Source organism: Cervus elaphus, chromosome 13 (genome assembly GCF_910594005.1).
Source record: "Cervus elaphus chromosome 13, mCerEla1.1, whole genome shotgun sequence".
NCBI lineage: Eukaryota > Metazoa > Chordata > Mammalia > Artiodactyla > Cervidae > Cervus > Cervus elaphus.
This window is the reverse complement of record NC_057827.1, coordinates 28364929-28384057: the sequence shown is the minus strand read 5'-3', so window position 1 is coordinate 28384057 and position 19129 is coordinate 28364929. Positions and strand designations below refer to the sequence as shown.

The 19129-nt window shown below is 41.0% G+C and overlaps 1 protein-coding gene across 1 annotated transcript; it reads right to left on the bottom strand.

Annotated features, from left to right (window-relative positions):
* Positions 1-204: 204 nt before the first annotated feature.
* Positions 205-1352, bottom strand: LOC122706997 (cAMP-regulated phosphoprotein 19-like). Its single transcript, XM_043922625.1, has one exon. The coding sequence runs from the start codon at positions 1297-1299 to the stop codon at positions 769-771; it is 531 nt and encodes a 176-aa protein (XP_043778560.1). The 5' UTR covers positions 1300-1352; the 3' UTR covers positions 205-768.
* Positions 1353-19129: the final 17777 nt, after the last annotated feature.

Below are 19129 nucleotides of genomic sequence, written 5' to 3'. Positions count from 1 at the left end.
ATGGGTACTACTAACAAATGAAAAAGCTTAAGTCTATGGCAGTCTGAGCAAAGATTTCAGTTTGGTATTCTATAACCCCAAGACTATAAACTATTCTTACTATACAAAAGCTCTAATGACATACAGAGTTTTTTGTAGGAACTCTTGTGCTTCTGGTTGGCACAATATCTACTCTTCAATATGTGAAAGTAATACAGACAGTTGTGAGAGGTTGTGCAAAACTATTGTATTTACAAAAATGGCACAAAAGTGAATTCAACAGTCGATGCACATGCACACTTCATTCACATCTTCAATGACAGAAGGTATTCTGAACACTATAGAACTGAATAAGAATACTAGCTTCAACAGCAGCTGTTAAGCAATAGAGTCACGTAAGTTACACCGGAATGGGCAAATATTGCCCGAGTAAAATTCTATTGTTAAAGCTGAAACAGATTTAAGGCCATTCAAGTTCAAGCACAGGATACAAATCTTTTGGAGCCCCATTTATTTGTGTTTGAAATATGTGACCTTTCTTCTAACTTGTGGTCTTAAACTTCTGTTTTACAAAACCCAAAAGGAAAATCCAGAAGAAATCAACAGTAGAGGTTATATTAAATAAGAGTAACATACAAAGCTATAATTAAGATGAATTAAAGAAAGCCAACATTAAAACTGCAAAACTTGTTTGTTACTTGTTGGATCCAGCCCTACACTAGGAGTTAGGTAATATATACAATTATTTTCAAGTAGATTACTTTATGTTGCTCTAACATGTTCTTTTCATCAGTGCACTGTTAAACTAATCAAAACTCTACACATGTATATTCCCTTACAATAGCAGCACACACTACCGCTATCTGCAAAGCCATCACTCTCAAATGACATAGGGAGTAAAAGGAAATAAAAAGCAGAGGAGTAACATATTAAGGAGAAATAATGGGAATTAGAAGATCCATGCAGTTCAGCTCTTTTTAATCGGCCAGCCAGTTTGCTAGCAACAAGAGATGGTTTCCGTTGAGGAAGGTCCTGTGGAGTGGGAATGTGGTCACCAGTGACCTCTGTCTTATCCGGGGTTGCAGTAGGAAGTTGCTTGTTCTTCATTTTTGCTTTAGCCATGTTGTAATCCCCAGAATCAAAATATTTTTGCCCTTTCTGCAATCGTTTCCTTAAAAAATCGGAACCTCCAGGCTTTTGTCCCAGATGAGGATACCTTGCTTTTAATTTTGCTTCTTCAGCTTTCTCTGGGCTAGTCACTTTATCTTCCATTTCCTTCTGCTCCTCCGCGGAGGCTGCCTCGGGGACTTCTGCAGACATACTGCTCCCTCTTCCTCCGCTTCTCCAGCTCTGCGACGCCTACTGCTTGTTTCTTAAGCAGAAACATCTTTCCCAGTGCCTCAGATGGTAAAGGATCTGCCTGCAATGTTGGAGACCCAGGTTCAATCCCTGGATCCAGAAGATCTCCTGGAGAAGGAAATGGCAACCCACTCCAGTATTCTTGCCTGGAGAATTCCATGGACAGAGGAGCCTGGAGAGCTATAGTTCATGGCGTTGCAAAGAATTAGACACAACTGAGCAACTAACACTTTCACTTTCTTAAGCAGAAAGAATTCAAGAGACAGACTATGAAACTGCCAAGGTTGGAGCAGAGTCCTAGAAAAGAGGGAACTATGAAGACTTTCCCTTCCTAAAAGGGAACCCCAAAGTCATCATATAAATTAACTTCATGCTCTTGGATAATTTCTAAGTTGTGCATGTACAAGGAGAAACAATAGCAGCTGAGAGAATAAAGATAAGCAGAGACCTCACATTTGACAGACAGGTCCACTGGAGAAGGGAATGGCAAACCACTTTAGTATTCTTGCCTTGAGAACCCCATGAACAGTATGAGAAGGCAAAATGATAGGATACTGAAAGAGGAACTCCCCAGGTCGGTAGGTGTCCAATATGCTACTGGAGATCAGAGGAGAAATAACTCCAGAAAGAATGAAGAGATGGAGCCAAAGCAAAAACAACACCCAGTTGTGGATGGGACTGGTGATAGAAGCAAGGTCCAATGCTGTAAAGAGCAATATTGCATAGGAACCTGGAATGTTAGGTCCATGAATCAAGGCAAATTGGAAGTGGTCAAACAGGAGATGGCAAGAGTGAATGTCGACATTCTAGGAATCAGTGAGCTAAAATGGACCGGAATGGGTGAATTTAACTCAGATGACCATTATATCTACTACTGTGGGCAGGAATCCCTTAGAAGAAATGGAGTAGCCATCATGGTCAACAAGAGAGTCCGAAATGCAGTACTTGGATGCAATCTCGAAAATGACAGAATGATCTCTGTTCATTTCAAAGGCAAACCATTCAATATCACAGTAATCCAAGCCTATGCCCCAACCAGTAAAGCTGAAGAAGCTGAACAGTTCTATGAAGACCTGCAGGACCTTTTAGAACTAACACCCAAAAAAGATGTCCTTTTCATTATAGGGGACTGGAATGCAAAAGTAGGAAGTCAAGAAACACCTGGAGTAACAGGCAAATTTGGCCTTGGAGTACGGAATGAAGCAGGGCAAAGGCTAATAGAGTTTTGCCAAGTGAACGCACTGGTCATAGCAAACACCATCTTCCAACAACACAAGAGAAGACTCTACACATGGACATCACCAGATGGTCAACACCGAAATCAGATTGATTATATTCTTTGCAGCCAAAGATGGAGAAGCTCTATACAGTCAGCAAAAGAAGACCAGGAGCTGACTGTGACTCAGATCATGAACTCCTTATTGCCAAATTCAGACTTAAACTGAAGAAAGTAGGGAAAACCACTAGACCATTCAGGTATGACCTAAATCAAATCCCTTATGACTACACTGTGGAAGTGAGAAATAGATTTAAGGGACTAGATCTGATAGACAGGGAGCCTGATGAACTATGGACGGAGGTTCGTGACATTGTACAGGAGACAGGGATCAAAACCATCCATATGGAAAAGAAATGCAAAAAGGCAAAATGGTTGTCTGAGGAGGCCTTACAAATAGCTGTGAAAAGAAGAGAAGTGAAAAAGCAAAGGAGAAAAGGAAAGATATTCCCATTTGAATGCAGAGCTCCAGAGAATAGCAAGGAGAGATAAGAAAGCCTTTCTCAGCAATCAATGCAAGGAAATAGAGGAAAACAACAGAATGGGAAAGACTAGAGATCTCTTCAAGAAAATTAGAGATATCAAGGGAACATTTCAGGCAAAGATGGGTTCGATAAAGGACAGAAATGGTATGGACCTAACAGAAGCAGAAGATATTAAGAGGTGGCAAGAATACACAGAACTGTGCAAAAAAGGTCTTCACGACCCAGATAATCACAATGGTGTGATCACTGACCTAGAGCCAGACATCCTGGAATGTGAAGTTAAGTGGGCCTTAGAAAGCATCACTATGAACAAAGCTAGTGGAGGTGATGGAATTCCAGTTGAGCTATTTCAAATCCTGAAAGATGATGCTGTGAAAGTGCTGCACTCAATATGCCAGCAAATTTGGAAAACTCAGCAGTGGCCACAGGACTGGAAAAGGTCAGTTTTCATTCCAATCCCTAAGAAAGGCGATGCCAAAGAATGCTCAAACTACCAGACAATTGCAGTCATCTCACATGCTAGTAAAGTAATGCTCAAAATTCTCCAAGCCAGGCTTCAGCAATACGTGAACCGAGAACTTCCAGATGTTCAAGCTGGTTTTAGAAAAGGCAGAGGAACCAGAGATCAAATTGCCAATATCCGCTGGATCATCGAAAAAGCAAGAGAGTTCCAGAAAAACATCTATTTCTGCTTTATTGACTACATGAAAGCCTTCGACTGTGTGGATCACAATAAACTGTGGAAAATTCTGAAAGAGATGGGAATACCAGACCACCTGACCTGCCTCTTGAGAAACCTGTATGCAGGTTAGGAAGCAACAGTTAGAACTGGACATGGACCAACAAACTGGTTCCAAATAGGAAAAGGAGTACGTCAAGGCTGTATATTGTCACCCTGCCTATTTAACTTCTAATGCAGAGTACATCATGAGAAACGCTGGGCTGGAGGAAGCACAAGCTGGAATCAAGATTGCCGGGAGAAATATCAATAACCTCAGATATGCAGATGACGCCACCCTTATGGCAGAAAGTGAAGAGGAACTAAAAAGCCTCTTGATGAACGTGAAAGAGGAGAGGGAAAAGGGTGGCTTAAAGCTTAACATTCAGAAAACTAAGATCATGGCATCTGGTCCCATCACCTCATGGGAAATAGATGGGGAGACAGTGGAAACAGTGTCAGACTTTATTTTTTTGGGCTCCAAAATCACTGTGGATGGTGACTGCAGCCATGAAATTAAGACGCTTACTCCTTGGAAGGAAAGTTATGACCAACCTAGATAGCATATTAAAAAGCAGAGACGTTACTTTGCCAACAAAGGTCCATCTAGTCAAGGCTATGGTTTTTCCAGTGGTCATGTATGGATGTGAGAGCTGGACTGTGAAGAAAGCTGAGCGCCAAAAAATTGATGCTTTTGAACTGTGGTGTTGGAGAAGACTCTTGAGAGTCCCTTGGACTGCAAGGAGATCCAACCAGTCCATCCTAAAGGAGATCAGTCCTGGGTGTTCATTGGAAGGACTGATGCTGAAGCTGAAATTCCAATACTTTGGCCACCTCATGCAAAGAGTTGACTCATTGGAAAAGACCCTGATGCTGGGAGGGATTGGGGGCAGGAGGAGAAGGGAAGGGGGACGACAGAGGATAAGATGGTTGGATGGCATCACCGACTTGATGGGCATGGGTTTGAGTAAACTCCGGGAGTTGGTGATGGACAGGGAGACCTAGTGTGCTGCGATTGATGGGATCGCAAAGAGCTGGACACGACTGAGCGACTGAACTGAACTGAACTGAACTGACAGTGTTAGGGAGACAGAAGTTTTAGTTCAAGCTCCACTAAAATGAAAGAGTCTTAGTAATTAGATTGGGATCTCATAAGGACATGCCCTAGAAGAAAGGGTTACACGCTAGTAATATGAAAAAAATTAGCTAGCATAAAACCCGTCTTTTGACAGGGTCAAGGTGAAATGTAGGAGCTGCTGCAAGGAAATTCAATCCTATTTGAAGAAAGATATACCATCCAGAGACTCAACATATTTTTTTCTACAATGTTGTCAGGAAAAAAATGAAAATTATGAAGCATGTTAAAAAAGAGAGAGAGAGAAGAAAGAAGAGACAATAGAAATCAGTTACAGATGATTAAGTTCTATGGACAACAGACTCAGTTCTATGGATAAATCCAATCAGTTCTATTGGATTTATTAGACAAGGACTGTGAAATAGCTATGATTAATATGATGAGGAAAACAGAAGATGGAGAATTTCACCAGAAAGTTAGAATCCATGAAAAAAGAGTCAGAGATTCTTGACTGGAAAAGCACTGTAACAAATTGTGTTTAACAGCAAATTAGACACAGCAAAACAGATGACTAGTATAACTAGAAGGCAAGTAGTAGAAGACGTACAAATTGAAACAGAGAGAAAAAAGGACAGAAAATACAGAAAAGAGTATGTGTCTATTAATCATCTGAGGCAAAATGAAAAAATGGACTACTACAAGGAGAATGAGAATGAGGCAGAAGAGTATTTAGAGAAATTCTGGCTGGAAATTTCCCAGAGGTACTGTCCCAAGAAAACCAGGTGGAGATGCATAATTGTTTTAGACCTAGCCTCAAAAGTCATGCAAATGCAGGGCCATATCCATTATATTCAACTGATTACAAATAAGTCACTAAGACCAGTCCAAATTCAAGGAGGGGTCACACATACCCTTCCTTTATGGAGTAGTATCAAAGAATTCATGGGCATATTTTAAAACCACCACCTTACTGACGGACCTATTTGTAGGGCAGGAATAGTGATGCAAACGTAGAGAACGGACATGTGAAAACAGCGGGGGAAGGAGAGGGTGGGACAAGCTGAGTAGCATTGACATATATACACAACTGTGTGTACTGGGGCCTCCCAGGTGGCTCAGTGGTTAACAAGCTGACTGCCAATGCAGGAGACGCAAGAGATGCGAGTTCAACCCTCTGGAGTAGGAAGTGGCACCCCACTGCACTATTCTTGTCTGGAAAATTCCATGGACAGAGGAGCCTGCTGGGCTACAGTCCATGGTGTCGCAAAGAGTCGGACACGACTGAGTGACAGAGCACGCTGGGAAGCTGCCGTGTAGCACAGGGAGCTCAGCTTGGTGCTCTCCGATGACGGAGAGGGCTGGGATAGGGGAGCGGGGAAGGGGACTCAAGCAGGAGGGGATATATGTGTACTTGTAGCTGATTCACACTGCTGTGTAGCAGAAACTATCACCACGTTGTAAAGCAATTACACTTCAATTAAAAAAATTAAAACCACCGCCCTGCTAAAACTAAACCCACCTATATCCTAGGACTGAGCCATTCCACTCCTAGGTATATACCCAACAGAAACCAGTACTTATGCCTACCAAAAGAAGTACATGAATGTGCATAGCCGCTTTATTCATAATAAATGAACAAATGATGATCAGTACTAGAATGGATAAATGGTGGTATATTTCTACAATGGATGAAAAAGAACAAACCCAAATCTGAAATAATATGAATTAATTTCATGTTGAGCAGAAGAAGCCAGACACAAAGAATGTATCATGATTCTATTTATATCAAACTTCACCATAGCAAAACTAATGTGGTGCTAGCGGTCAGAATAGCACTTAGCTTTTGGAGGGTTGTTGAATGGAAGGGTGCATGAGGGAACCTTCTAGGGTAACAGAAATGTTATGTATATAGTGGTAGTTACATGGGTGTTGTTCTGGCTCTTTATTACTGTGTAACAAAACTGTCCAAAACCTAGTGGCTTAAAACAACAATTATTGGGGTCTTCCCTGGTGACTCAGTGATAAAGAATCTGCCTGCCAATGCAGGAGACACGGGTTTGATCCCTTGTCTGGGAAGATCCCACCTGCCGTGGAGCAACTAAGCCCATGTGTCACAACTATGGAGCCTGTGCTCTAGAGCCTGGAGCCACAACTACTGAACCCATATGCTGCAACTACTGAAGTCTGTGTGCCCTAAAGCCCATGCTCTGCAACAAGAGAAGCCACCGCAATGAGAAGCCTGTGTACCTCAACTAGAGAAAAGTCCGAGCAGCAATGAAGACCCAGCACAGCTCCCAAAATTAAATAACATTTAAAAAAATGAGCTATAAAGCTGAAATAATACAAAATCTAGTAGGCATTAAGTATATAGCAGTAAGACAGTATCACAGTGTATTGTCCAACTGTTGGCCTTGACCTGTCTCTACTTCAGTCTCCTTAACTGTCAATTCATTGCTAGGTCAATAAAAGTCATACCACAGTCAAGAATAGACCTGGTTTTACGAGTTTGAACTGTATATAATGGTGTGTGTGTGTGGGGGGGGGGTACTTTTTAAGAAAAAGAATGCAAAATCAGAAAATTGGGGTATATGGGTTCTTAATTGCACAAGTCTTTCAAACTTTTCTATATGTTTGAAATTATTAGAAAAATCAGTTAGAAAAGTATTTGTTTATAATGAGAAAAAATAATAAGAAATCACACTTTGGGGAGATGTCTAAAGTGTTGCAGTTTTATTTATTTTAAAAAATGTTTTCCAGTTCTTCCCAACCTGCTTTATGTTAATATTTTGAGAGCCACAAACAGGGAAGTAAAACATGAATTAACATAAGACTCCAGTGAGGTGAACTGAGAGAGCAGCACTGACCTGTGTGCACTACCGCGTGTGCAGTAGCCAGTGGGAAGGTGCTGTCCAGCACAGCGAGCTCAGCCTGGTGCTCTCAGGGTTCCTCTAGAATGAGGGGACGGGAGGAGGCTCACGAAGGAGGGGGTATGTGTATACATATAGCCAATTCACCCCCCCCCCGCCCCGTACAGCAGAAACACATACAACATTGGAAAGCAACTTCACTCCAATTAAAAAATAAATTAAAAAAAATCATGACTCCAATTTCTCCCACACCCTTCTTTTATGCCTTATCATGGAAGAAGTCACACATTTTAAAAAGCTGACAAATATCACAAACAGCACAATTCCAGGAAATAACATAATCTTTTTAATCAAGTAACTGACTGAAAGAAACTTCTATAATAATTTTTTCCTATAGTTTGTCTCCTGGCATGAAAATAATTTTGAGACATCATTTTTCTAAAGAGAAAACAGAAAAATTATGCTTTTCCTCTAACAGGATCAGAAAATTTATTATTGACTGTTTAGACAAGATTTTGCATTTTCAGAACTTGTTGCTAATAACATGCATATTTTTTAAGCATTATTGTGAAACCTTGGAACCTATCTCTAATGTTTCCCTTCTGTCTGAGGTGTAATAGACATTTATAGTACTGCTAGAGGTCTGTGCCCAACAAACAGGAATTCTGATAAACTCTATTTTGTGTGATTCCTGTCACAAAAGGCTATGATTAGCTATCATTGTAATCAATGAATTATCAAGAATATTCCCCCAACCAAAGAGAGGACTTCTTTTTTGACCAGATGTTGATAAAAACCAAACCCTCCTCCACTTGCAATTTTACATTTGATAGGTTGGAACAATTTCCCAAAGAAATCTGTTGTTATTTATTTTTAACCTTGTTTTTTTCCACTGCCTGCATACCGCTGGGGCTGGGTCCCAGAGGATCCATTTATACTGTAATAAGAGTGCTGGCTTGTACCTTTGTGTCATGATGCCAGGTAAGTTGTTACAAAGGCAGTAGATGTATTCCTGGAAGCTGTTCCTACAGGGGGCATCCAGCAAAAGTGACTGATGACCACATAAGGCTATCCTACTAAATCTAACCAAATGTATCCCTGACTCAGCTTCTCCTTAAGGCCAGAGGCCATTCCAGTGCCTCCCAGTGACATAGGAAATTGTGATGGAAGATTCATCAGAACCTCTAGTCTTAAACAACCATCATTAAAATACTTTGTTTTGCAAATTTTTCAAAAACATAACATAATGTGAATAACTAGGGCCCCTCCCAGACTCTTGGATGAAGTCTGTACAAGTGAGGGGCCCTGAAGCTTAAACTTATTAGTTTCATGATAAATTTGCTGCTGCACAGAGTTGATGTAAGGCTTAACTGAATTAATATATGGAAGCAGTTAGAATAGCCCCATTAAGTGCTCAATAAATATATTTATTAAACATTACTATATGGAAATAGATAAATACAGCAGATGAGCCAATCTAGAAAGAGACTCAATTACATATATACATTTATTTATTGGAGGTAGATTATTCTGCACTCTCCAAAATACATACCTGAAAGAGTAAATCTATGTAGTAAAGAAGACAATGATAACAAAGAAGAAAAGAACAATAAGAAGACGAAAGAACCAAAATAAAGTGCAAGTGAAATGATCTGGTTTTGAGATGGGGAATTTCTTTCTAAACATAACACTGAGATTAAATCCATAAAATAAAAATACTAGCAGATTTGACTACAAAAAATGTTAACTTCTGTCCATCTATAAATAAAGCATATTAATATTAAAAGTAAAGAGACAGGGACTTTTCTGTAGTCCAGGGGCTAAAACTCTGTGCTCCCATTGCCAGGGCCCTGGGCTTAATTTCTGGTCAGGGAACTAGATCCTGCATGTTGCAACTAAAGATCCCACATGCCACAATGAAGACTGAAGTTCCCATGTGTTGCAACTAAGACCTGGCACAGGCAAATGATAAGTAAATAAAAATAAATATTTCTAAAAAAGTAAAGAGACAAACTAGAAAAAAATGTTTGTGTAACTTTTATGACAAAAGAACAACATCCTTAACATGCAAAGAGCCCTTGTAAATCAGTAAGATAAATACCCACTTACACCCTTTTTAAATGGACACAGGTCATGAACAGGGACTGCACAGAAGCATAACCTTTCTGAAGAGTGACTCAGAAATGTGTGTTCCACAGTTAAAAATGTATGTATCTTTTGTCCCAGCAATTCAACCTATGGTAATTTATCCTGAGGAAAGAAGATCAAAGTATAGAATAAAATCAGAGAAGGAAATGCAATTCACTCCAGTAGTCTTGCTTGGGAAATCCCATGGACAGAGGAGCCTGCTGGCTAAGGCCATAGGGTTGCAAAGAGTTGGACACGACTGAAGTGATTTAGCATGCATAGAATAAAACCACCACCACCATGAATATCAAAGCATGATAATAAGTTTAAAAAATGAAAACAGCCTAGACAGATGATTGGTTAGGTAAATTATGGTACAACCAATCATATGCCAGAACAATAAATACCTACTGAGGAATGTTTATTGGTATAAGAACGTGTTCTCAACTCATAAAGCTGAGTGAAAGAGGAGGCTACAGAAGAAAATGTAGAGCATACCATTTTTTCCTATGGGCTCAAGAGGACACTGTTTTGTTTTAAATGTCTATATTATATGTATAAAAAAGATAAAGTTTATAACCACTGTTGTTAATTTGCTATATTGAGGATGATGGGATTGTGAGTGACTCCACTCACTTTATATTACTCATCTCATTTGAGGTTAAGAAAGAGGTAGGGGACTGGTGGTCCAATGGTTAAGACTTACCTTCCAATGCAGGGAGTGCAGGTTCGATCCCTGGTTGGGCAGCTAAGATCCCACATGCATCACAGCCATAATACCAAAACATAAAAAAAAAGAAGATGAAGAAATATTGTAACAAATTCAATAAAGACTTTAAAAATGGTCCACATCAAAACAACCTTTTAAAAAATTATATAAAAAAAGAAAAAGGTAAAAATATTGTGAGATTTGACTACAATTGACTACAATACAATAATTGAATTGGCTAACTGGTAAGTTACAGCAAGGACACCTGCATGTCTGTCATAAGATGTGGTTTATTTCTTTGTCTTCCCCTGAAATGCTGTGAGGTATCACCTCTCATTTGACAAAATACAATTTAATTCCGTTCAACACTCATTTCCTACTTCTAGTGCAAGGCACTGGAGATGACATTACAAAGATGACTAGAACATACTACTTTCCTCAAAGAAGCTAATAATTTAGAAGGGGGTGGGGGGGGGGGCGGGAAACCCGCTGGGACCTGCTTCAGCTAGAAATAAAATTTCTTCTTGGATAAAAAAAAAAAAAAGCAGCAAAGGCAACTTGCCATCCTCTAAATTCAGCTTACTTATGGAGCTCTTCTTTCTCTGCTTGTCATCGCTTTCTGGAATTCAGCCTAGGAAAGTAATATATGTCACCATGTGTGCTAGTTTATAATTAGAAATAAATGTGAGGATTTATAAGAAAAAGACCTATTGGCAGAAAAAACATCTAGTAAAACTCTAGAAAAGGCAGACAGGAGAATGAGGAAAACATCTATTTTGGAAATTAATGCTAAAGAAAGAAAAGACATTTGAAAAATATAAAATGCACTTACTATGTCCTTATGATTTTTTCTCTTTTTTTTTAACTTCATGCAAGTTTGTACTTAGATTTTTTAAAAAAACAATAAACCTATAATTCATTTATAGCAAAATTAAACTTTTACAGAAAGATAACAATACAATTAAGTTGGGGCAATAGCATCATGAATTTATCCATAATTTCACTACATTAATAACTTTTATGTTTTCCATTATGTTTTCCTGTGTATTTTAACAAGGTTGTATTTATATTTTGTAATGTATATGCAATTTTTATATCCTGCTTTTAAAATTTAACATTATATACTAAAATTTTTCTAAGGTCACTACACAGTTTTGTAATTGTCATTCTCATGACTGCATTCTCACGCTGCATCAAGTGTACAAAACCTTAATGTATTTCTTTGTTGCTGGAAATTTCCACTGTTTCCAGCTTTGGTGATTACAATACTGCTGCAGTGAAGAGCTGACTGCTTCTGTCTTTAGGATTTTTATGTTTCAGGAGCATGTGAAAAAGTAGCTGCTATTGGATTACCCTCTATTTGAAAGGATGAGTACTGTGAGTATAAATAGAAGCTAAGGTCAAGAAGCTAAAGGCAGAAAAAGACTCACGTGTCCAGCAGAAACTGATAAGCATGTGAAATAATATCCTTGACTCATAAGGCCGCAATTATGCCTGTGACCTGAGTCTGAGCTCCAGGGAAGAGGGGAGGGGTAAAAGTCAGAATGGCCCAAGATTGCCCTTATAAATCTTTTAAACCACTCCAAGTCTTCACCAGACTTCACTACGATAACATTAACACACAGCAGAGGCTTATTCCTAAGACCTCTGAGCCTATAGAGTAATTTTCTCCACACACTTCACCTGTTTACAAGTAAGCATTAACATTTTTTGGAAATATGCAGCAGACTTTAGCCCTAAAAACCACCATCTCCTCCCTCTTTAGGGTCAAGAGTTTCTGAGAAGGCTTTCCTAGAGGCATGGCCCCAGGAATTAAAAAGCAAGCAGGTGAAGGGTCACTCTACTCTGAAGCAGCTTGATTTCCCACCATCTCTCCATCTCCCTACTGACCTCCTTGATCTCAGAATTCCACCTTCTGCTTTCCTGCTCCAGACAGAACAGCTCAGCTTTCATCTTTCTCTAGTGTTCTGTCAGCTTTCATGTCTGCTCGGGCTCTTGTAGGGCATGTTTCCCTGAACACTTCCCTGCCTCCTCCTGCCTTGACCGTCCCCTCCCTTTTCTTGGGCTCTTGTCCCAGCTGCCCAAGCTGGACTCATTCACCAAGGGCTCCACCACTGTGCTCCACTGTGAATGGTTGCCAGGGTCTCTTCTGAGTGGTGGTGGATTACCTGGATGCTCAGTGAATCAGCTGCCTCTTCTTGGTCCTTCTCTGAGAGGTCTCTTCTCTTCACTTGACTCCCATCCCTAGAGACTTTTCAAGAGCAGGGGAGACCATCTCTAGTTTCATCCATTATGCTGCAAGTATCATTACTTCATTCTTTTTAATGGCTGAGAAATATTCCACTGTATATATGTACCACATCTTCTTTATCCATGCCTCTGTCAATGGACATTTAGGTTGCTTCCATGTCCTGGCTATTGTCAGTAGTGCTGCAATGAACACTGGGGTACGTGTATCCTTTTGGACCATGTCTTACTGAGTGAAGGAAGTCAGACAGAGAAAAAGAAATATCCTATGACATCCTTAATTTGCAGAATCTAAAAATAAATGATATAAGGAAGCGTATTTATAAAACAGATACAGACACACAGACTTAGAGAAGGAAATTATGGTTGCCAGGGGGAAGGATGGGGGAATGGGATAGTTAAGGAGTTTAGGATGGACAGTACACACTTCTGTTTTTAAAATGGATAACCAACAAGGACCTACTGTCTAGCATAGGCAACTCTTCTCAATATTATGTGGCAGCCTGGATGGCAGGGAAGTTTAGGGGAGAATGGATACATGTTTATGTATGGCTGGGTGCTCTGCTGTCCACCTGAAACTACCACAATATTGTTAATTGGCTATACCCCAATACAAAATAAAAAGTTAAAAAAAAAACAAGGGAGAGGACGGCTTTTTATTTCACCAAGTCAGCTCAAGCTCTCTAAGCCCCCAGCTCTGAGAGAGATGGACATGCCTCACCTCCATGAGGAATATCTCTCTTCTGGTTTCACCTGGGAGCCACTCTTACTGACTTTAATGAGAATGTAATGGCTGAAACACAATTTTAGTCTGCGACCCACCTGAGAGATAGGGGGGACATGTCTACCCGTCCCAAAGAGATTTGTGGCATCTTTTTGCTGAGGTGCGTGGGACTTGTGCATGGGAAGACGAGGTATTTATTGTCTGTGTCCTTTATCTTTTGAGCTCTATTTCTTAAGTTCCCTCAGGCAATAACATTCCTTTTGATCTAGCTTTCTGGGAGATGAATAAGGGAAAATCGAGGTTTGTAATTTCAAATAGCCCTGGTTTCTTAACCCAAACATTTGCCCACTGGCAGGCCCTGGGGCCCTATGTGTGGTTTATTGCCTTCTCACTATTTTTCTTCCAAATACCAGATACCATAAAATTCTCATGGATTCCCAGAATCTGTCATCTTCTGTCAAAATTTCACCTCCTGGGATTTCCCTGTTGGTCCAGTGGCTAAGACTCCACACTCTCAATACAGGGAACCCAGATTCTATTCTTGGTCAGCGAACTAGATCCCACATGCTGCAACTAAGACCTAGCTCAGCCAAATAAAAAATTTTAAAAATTCATCTCCTTTCTCTGATCCCATAAGAGCACACATTATCATGGGCCAGGACAACTGACACAAATGTTGGGTTTTTAGATAATTAAATTTACATAAAGAGGAGTGTGTAGAGAAACTAGACTTGTCAATCAAGTAGAAGTCAGGGCACTCTGAGGATAGTTTACTCAGATGCCACAACAATACCAATAAGCACATACACATAAGTGCTGAGGTTATTGTTTTTGGTAATCACTTTTCTCCTTCCTCCCTCCCTCTCCTTCTTCTGACAGTGAGATATAGGTCTGGGACATGGGATCTTCTGCTGCAATGCTTGCACCTGGACACACTTCTCCATAAGCAACAAAATATGAAGAAACTGTATGGGACTAAAAATAAGTGCATACATGCAGTAGTTGGGGCAAACTCTGGACCCAAAAGATAAAAAGAGTCTCAAAAATCCAACTGCAACTTCTGAAGAGCCTGGAGCAAAAACGGATTTGACAGACAATTGTTCATGCCCCTGCATACAGCACCACCTAGGGGTGGGCAAACCACCTAAGCCATCCCTCCAGCCTGACCCCTGGACACGCCTGTTCAGTTCAGTTCGGGCGCTCAGCCGTGTCTGACTCTGCGACCCCATGGACTGCAGCACGCCAAGCTTCCCTGTCCATCACCAACTCCCAGAGCTTGCTGAAACTCATGTCCATTGAGTCGGTGATGCCATCCAACCATCTCATCCTCTGTCGGTCCCTTCTCCTCCCGCCTTCAATCTTTCCCAGCATCAGGGTCTTTTTTAGTGAGTCAGTTCTTTACACTGGGTGGCCAAAGTATTGGAGTTTCAGCTTCAGCATCAGTCCTTCCAATGAATAGTCAGGACTGATTTCCTTTAGGATGGACTGGTTGGATCTCCTTGCAGTCCAAGGGACTCCCAAGAGTCTTCTCCAACACCACAGTTCAAAAGCATCAATTTTTGGTGCTCAGCTTTCTTTATAGTCCAACTCTCACATCCATACATGACTACTGGAAAAACCATAGCTTTGAGTAGAGATAACTTTGTTGGAAAAGTAATGTCTCTGCACACCCGTAACCCCACCCCAAATAAGGAGCAAGCTTGCCTCCCCTCCCTGAGGAGCAAGCAAAGGAACCTTTGCTTATTCTTGCTCCCTGATGCTGCAGCAGGGACCCCAGTAAACCCTTGCCTGAATCTCTTGTCTGGCCTCTGATCAACTTCTATTGACTGGGGAAGGCCAAGAACCCTGGTCAATACACAACACTATCTCATCACTTGTTTTTAACAACTTTCTTGTTCAAAAATTCCATTTCTAATTCACCTTGACTGCACACAATAATTTGAAGTTGAATAGCACAAAGTATCATATGGTAAAGAATCTGCCTGCAACGTGGGAGACCCAGGTTTGATCCCTAGGTCAGGAAGATCCCCTGGAGAAGGGAATGGCAATCCACTCCAATATTCTTGCCTGGAGAACCCCATGGACAGAGGAGCCTGGCGGGCTACAGTCCATAGCGTCACAAAGAGTCAGACACAACTGAGTGACTAACACTACACTAGCGCAAAATGTACAGCACACGCTCTAGCACCACACTGCCTGGGTGTGAACTCAGGTTCTGCCCCTCAGTGATTGTTCAACCTGTGGTAAGTTGCTTACCCTCTATATGCCTCAGTCTCCTCGTCTATAAACTGGGGATCATGACGTTTACAGAGTTGCCATGAAGATAATGTAATAAAGCCTTACATGATAGAATATTGCCTGACATATGGTAAGAGCTATACTTAAGTGTTTTAAAATAAATATATGTCTTTGAGCAAATTAGGCAGTATAAGCATTTGATTACTAAGATTTTTAAAAGCAGAGATACCACTTTGCTGATGAAGGTCGTATAGTCAAAGCTATAGTTTTTCCAGTAGTCATGCATGGATGCGAGAGTTGGACCATAAAGAAGGCTGAGTGCCAAAGAACTGATGCTTTTGAACTGTGGTGTTGTACCTTAAAGAAGGCTGAGTGCCAAAGAACTGATGCTTTTGAACTGTGGTGTTGGAGAATACTCTTGAGAGCCCCTTGGACTGCAAGGAGACCAAAGCAGTCACTCCTGCAGGAAATCAACCCTGAATATTCATTGGAAGGACTGATGCTGAAGCTCCAACAATTTGGCCACATGATGTGAAGAGCCAACTCACTGGAAAAGACCCTGATGCTTGGAAAGATTGAGGGCAGGAGGAGAAGAGGGAGGCAGAGGATAAGATGGTTGGATGGCATCATCGACTCAATGGACATGAGTTTGAGCAAACTCCAGGAGATGGTGAAAGACAGGGAAGCCTGGCATACTGCAGTCCATGGGGTCACAAAGAGTTGGACGCGACTTAGCGACTGAACAATAACAATAACAACAGAAAGTACCCAAATGTTGATCTTCAACAGATAGAGATGTAAATTGTCTCATATTATCACAATGGAAATCTACACAAAATGAACTGATATAATAGCATAGATGAATCATTCTCCAACCTAATATTGAATAAAAGGAGTCTGACCTGAAAGAGTATGTGATCCTGCTTATGTAAAGTTCAAAAACAAGAAACCGATCTGCAGTGTTATGTCAAGATGTGGAAATGACAGGAGGCATGCATCTGGGTGCTGTTAATGTTCTGTTTCTAGATCTGGGTGCTGTAGAAGTGTAGACTGACTTCTGAAAATTCACTGAACTATACTCTTAGGATTTGTGCACCTTTTGGGGTGTGTGTTAGACTTATATTAGAATTGCCAGAAAAATGTTGAAGATTTTTTCTCCAAATTCTTACATTTCTTCTGGATGATTTAGTCAAGAAGTTTTCCTTAAGCTATTACTGCATTTTTACTATCATCACCCTTATATTACTTTTTGCTTGCTTTATGTATTGGTGACAATATTTTTGCACACAATAAGCGGATGTATTTTATTTCCTTCTTATGTAATGTTCCCGTGCAGCCTTCCCTAAGACAGGAGGTTTATCTTCCCAGAAGAGGAAAGAGTGAATTTTTGGCCTCCTTCTCAAGGGGATTGGTCTAAAATTAGGGTGGCCAAGGAAAAGATGCAGTGTTCATTCCTGAGCCTTTTTTTGCCCCTACACACACACACATACACACACACACACACACACACACACACACACACACAGAGTTAGTTGCTCAGTTGTGTTTGACTCTTTTTCGACCCCATAGACTGTAGCCCGCCAGGCTCCCCTATCCATGGAATTCTCCAGTCAAGAATACTGGTGTGAGTAAGCGGTTCCCTTCTCCAGGTGATCTTCCCGACCTAGGGATCAAACCCAAGTCTCCGGCCCTGTAGGCAGATTCTTTACTGTCTGAGCCACCAGGGAAGCCCCTTTGAGCCCCTAGGAAAGTAGAATTGAGAGCCATGATCTGCTGGGTGGGAGTGAGGCAAACCCACTGCCTGGGCCTCCTGTTCAGGGGCCAGACTGACAATGTGGCAGCAATTCAGTGGAGCCCAAGGATCGTGGCAAGCTACAGTGAGGACATGCCAGCTGGAGCACAGTCCTCAAGCTCTGACCAGGACAAATAAAACTGGGTTGCAGGTTAGAGCAGCTGCAGGGTCAGCTGTGGACACTAGAAGCCAGGCCAAGACAAGCTGAGTCTCAGTGGTCACCGGCTCCCACAGAGCAGAGGACCAGTATGAAACCAGGGTATCTTGAGGTCACCAGGGTCCCTTTCCTGTACTCAAATGCTTACCTTGGAGATAAGCTGGAAGAAGAAAGCAGAATTGGACAGACTGAATCGTTTTGCCCCTGAAGCAACCTTACTAAAAGGGACTGGTCTCATTCCTTACTCGGATTAACTGTAATCAAATGGACTAAAATACATGTTTCCATGTCACCTAATCAGTGGGACCCAGTAAGGTCAGATTGTGGTGTAGCCTGCCAGGCTCCTCTGTCCATGGGGATTCTCCAGGAAAGAATACTGGAGTGGGTTAGCATTTCCTTCTCTAGGGATCTTCCCGACCCAGGGATCGAACCCACGTCTCCTGCACTGGCAGGGGGATTCTTTACCAACTGAACTATCAGGGGTTTAGTGCACCTAAATTTGCAGCCATCTTTCTTTGGTTTATTATTCCTTGATTTTACCAACTTGTAAACTTTTGTTGCTGAAAACTGTTCATTTTAGGAATTTTTCTGAATAGAAAGCTCCTGGCATTGCTACCCTCCACAACCACCCCTTTATGAGTAAATCAATTTCATAGTTTTATAGTTTCTCTAACTTTTCCATTCTGTTCATCATCCAACCATATATCTACTCACCCAAACAGTAACCATCTCTTTGGAGTCATGTACGAGGAATTGAGCTAGAAGGTTTGATGACAATCCTTGACACTGAGACTTCCCTGGAAGTCCAACAGTTAAGACTCTGCTTCCAATGCAGGGGGTGAGAGTTCAAACCCTGGTTGGGGATAAAGGATCCCTCATGCCATGGGGCGTGGCCAAGAAAACTAAGTAAATGAAAAGTTTTGAATACAGAGGGTGATCAGAAAACCAACACTGTTCTAGCTTCACCTTTCCAAACATCCACAGAGGCTTGCCTTCACTTTTCGTGTTTAGGCATATTAATTGCCAAGTTTTGCTAAGAGTACTGGGTTTCTGAGCCTTACGACCTGATGGCAATAATCTTTAAGAGCTCCCTTGCTTTGTAGTGTGTCAAGCTGTATGTCTGCTGTCCTGACCTGGAATTAGTCATTTCTCTAAGGAGCCTCAATTCTCTTTAATAGGAAATATATTTAGAAACTAAAATGTGGCCTCTAATGAAGCTCATTTCTTCTGGCTTGGTCATGATTTCTAGTTCTTTTCAATGGACAGAGATGAGATGAAGGATATTAGGGGACAAATAGATTTTAGAGGATGAAGGAAGACATTTTTCTCATTTTTCTATTATGAGTTATAGATTACTTTTAACTGTAAATACATAA

Bases quoted from the DNA above. Each gene is read 5' to 3' on its own strand.
- LOC122706997 (XM_043922625.1), bottom strand. From the start codon at position 1,299: ATGTCTGCAGAAGTCCCCGAGGCAGCCTCCGCGGAGGAGCAGAAGGAA.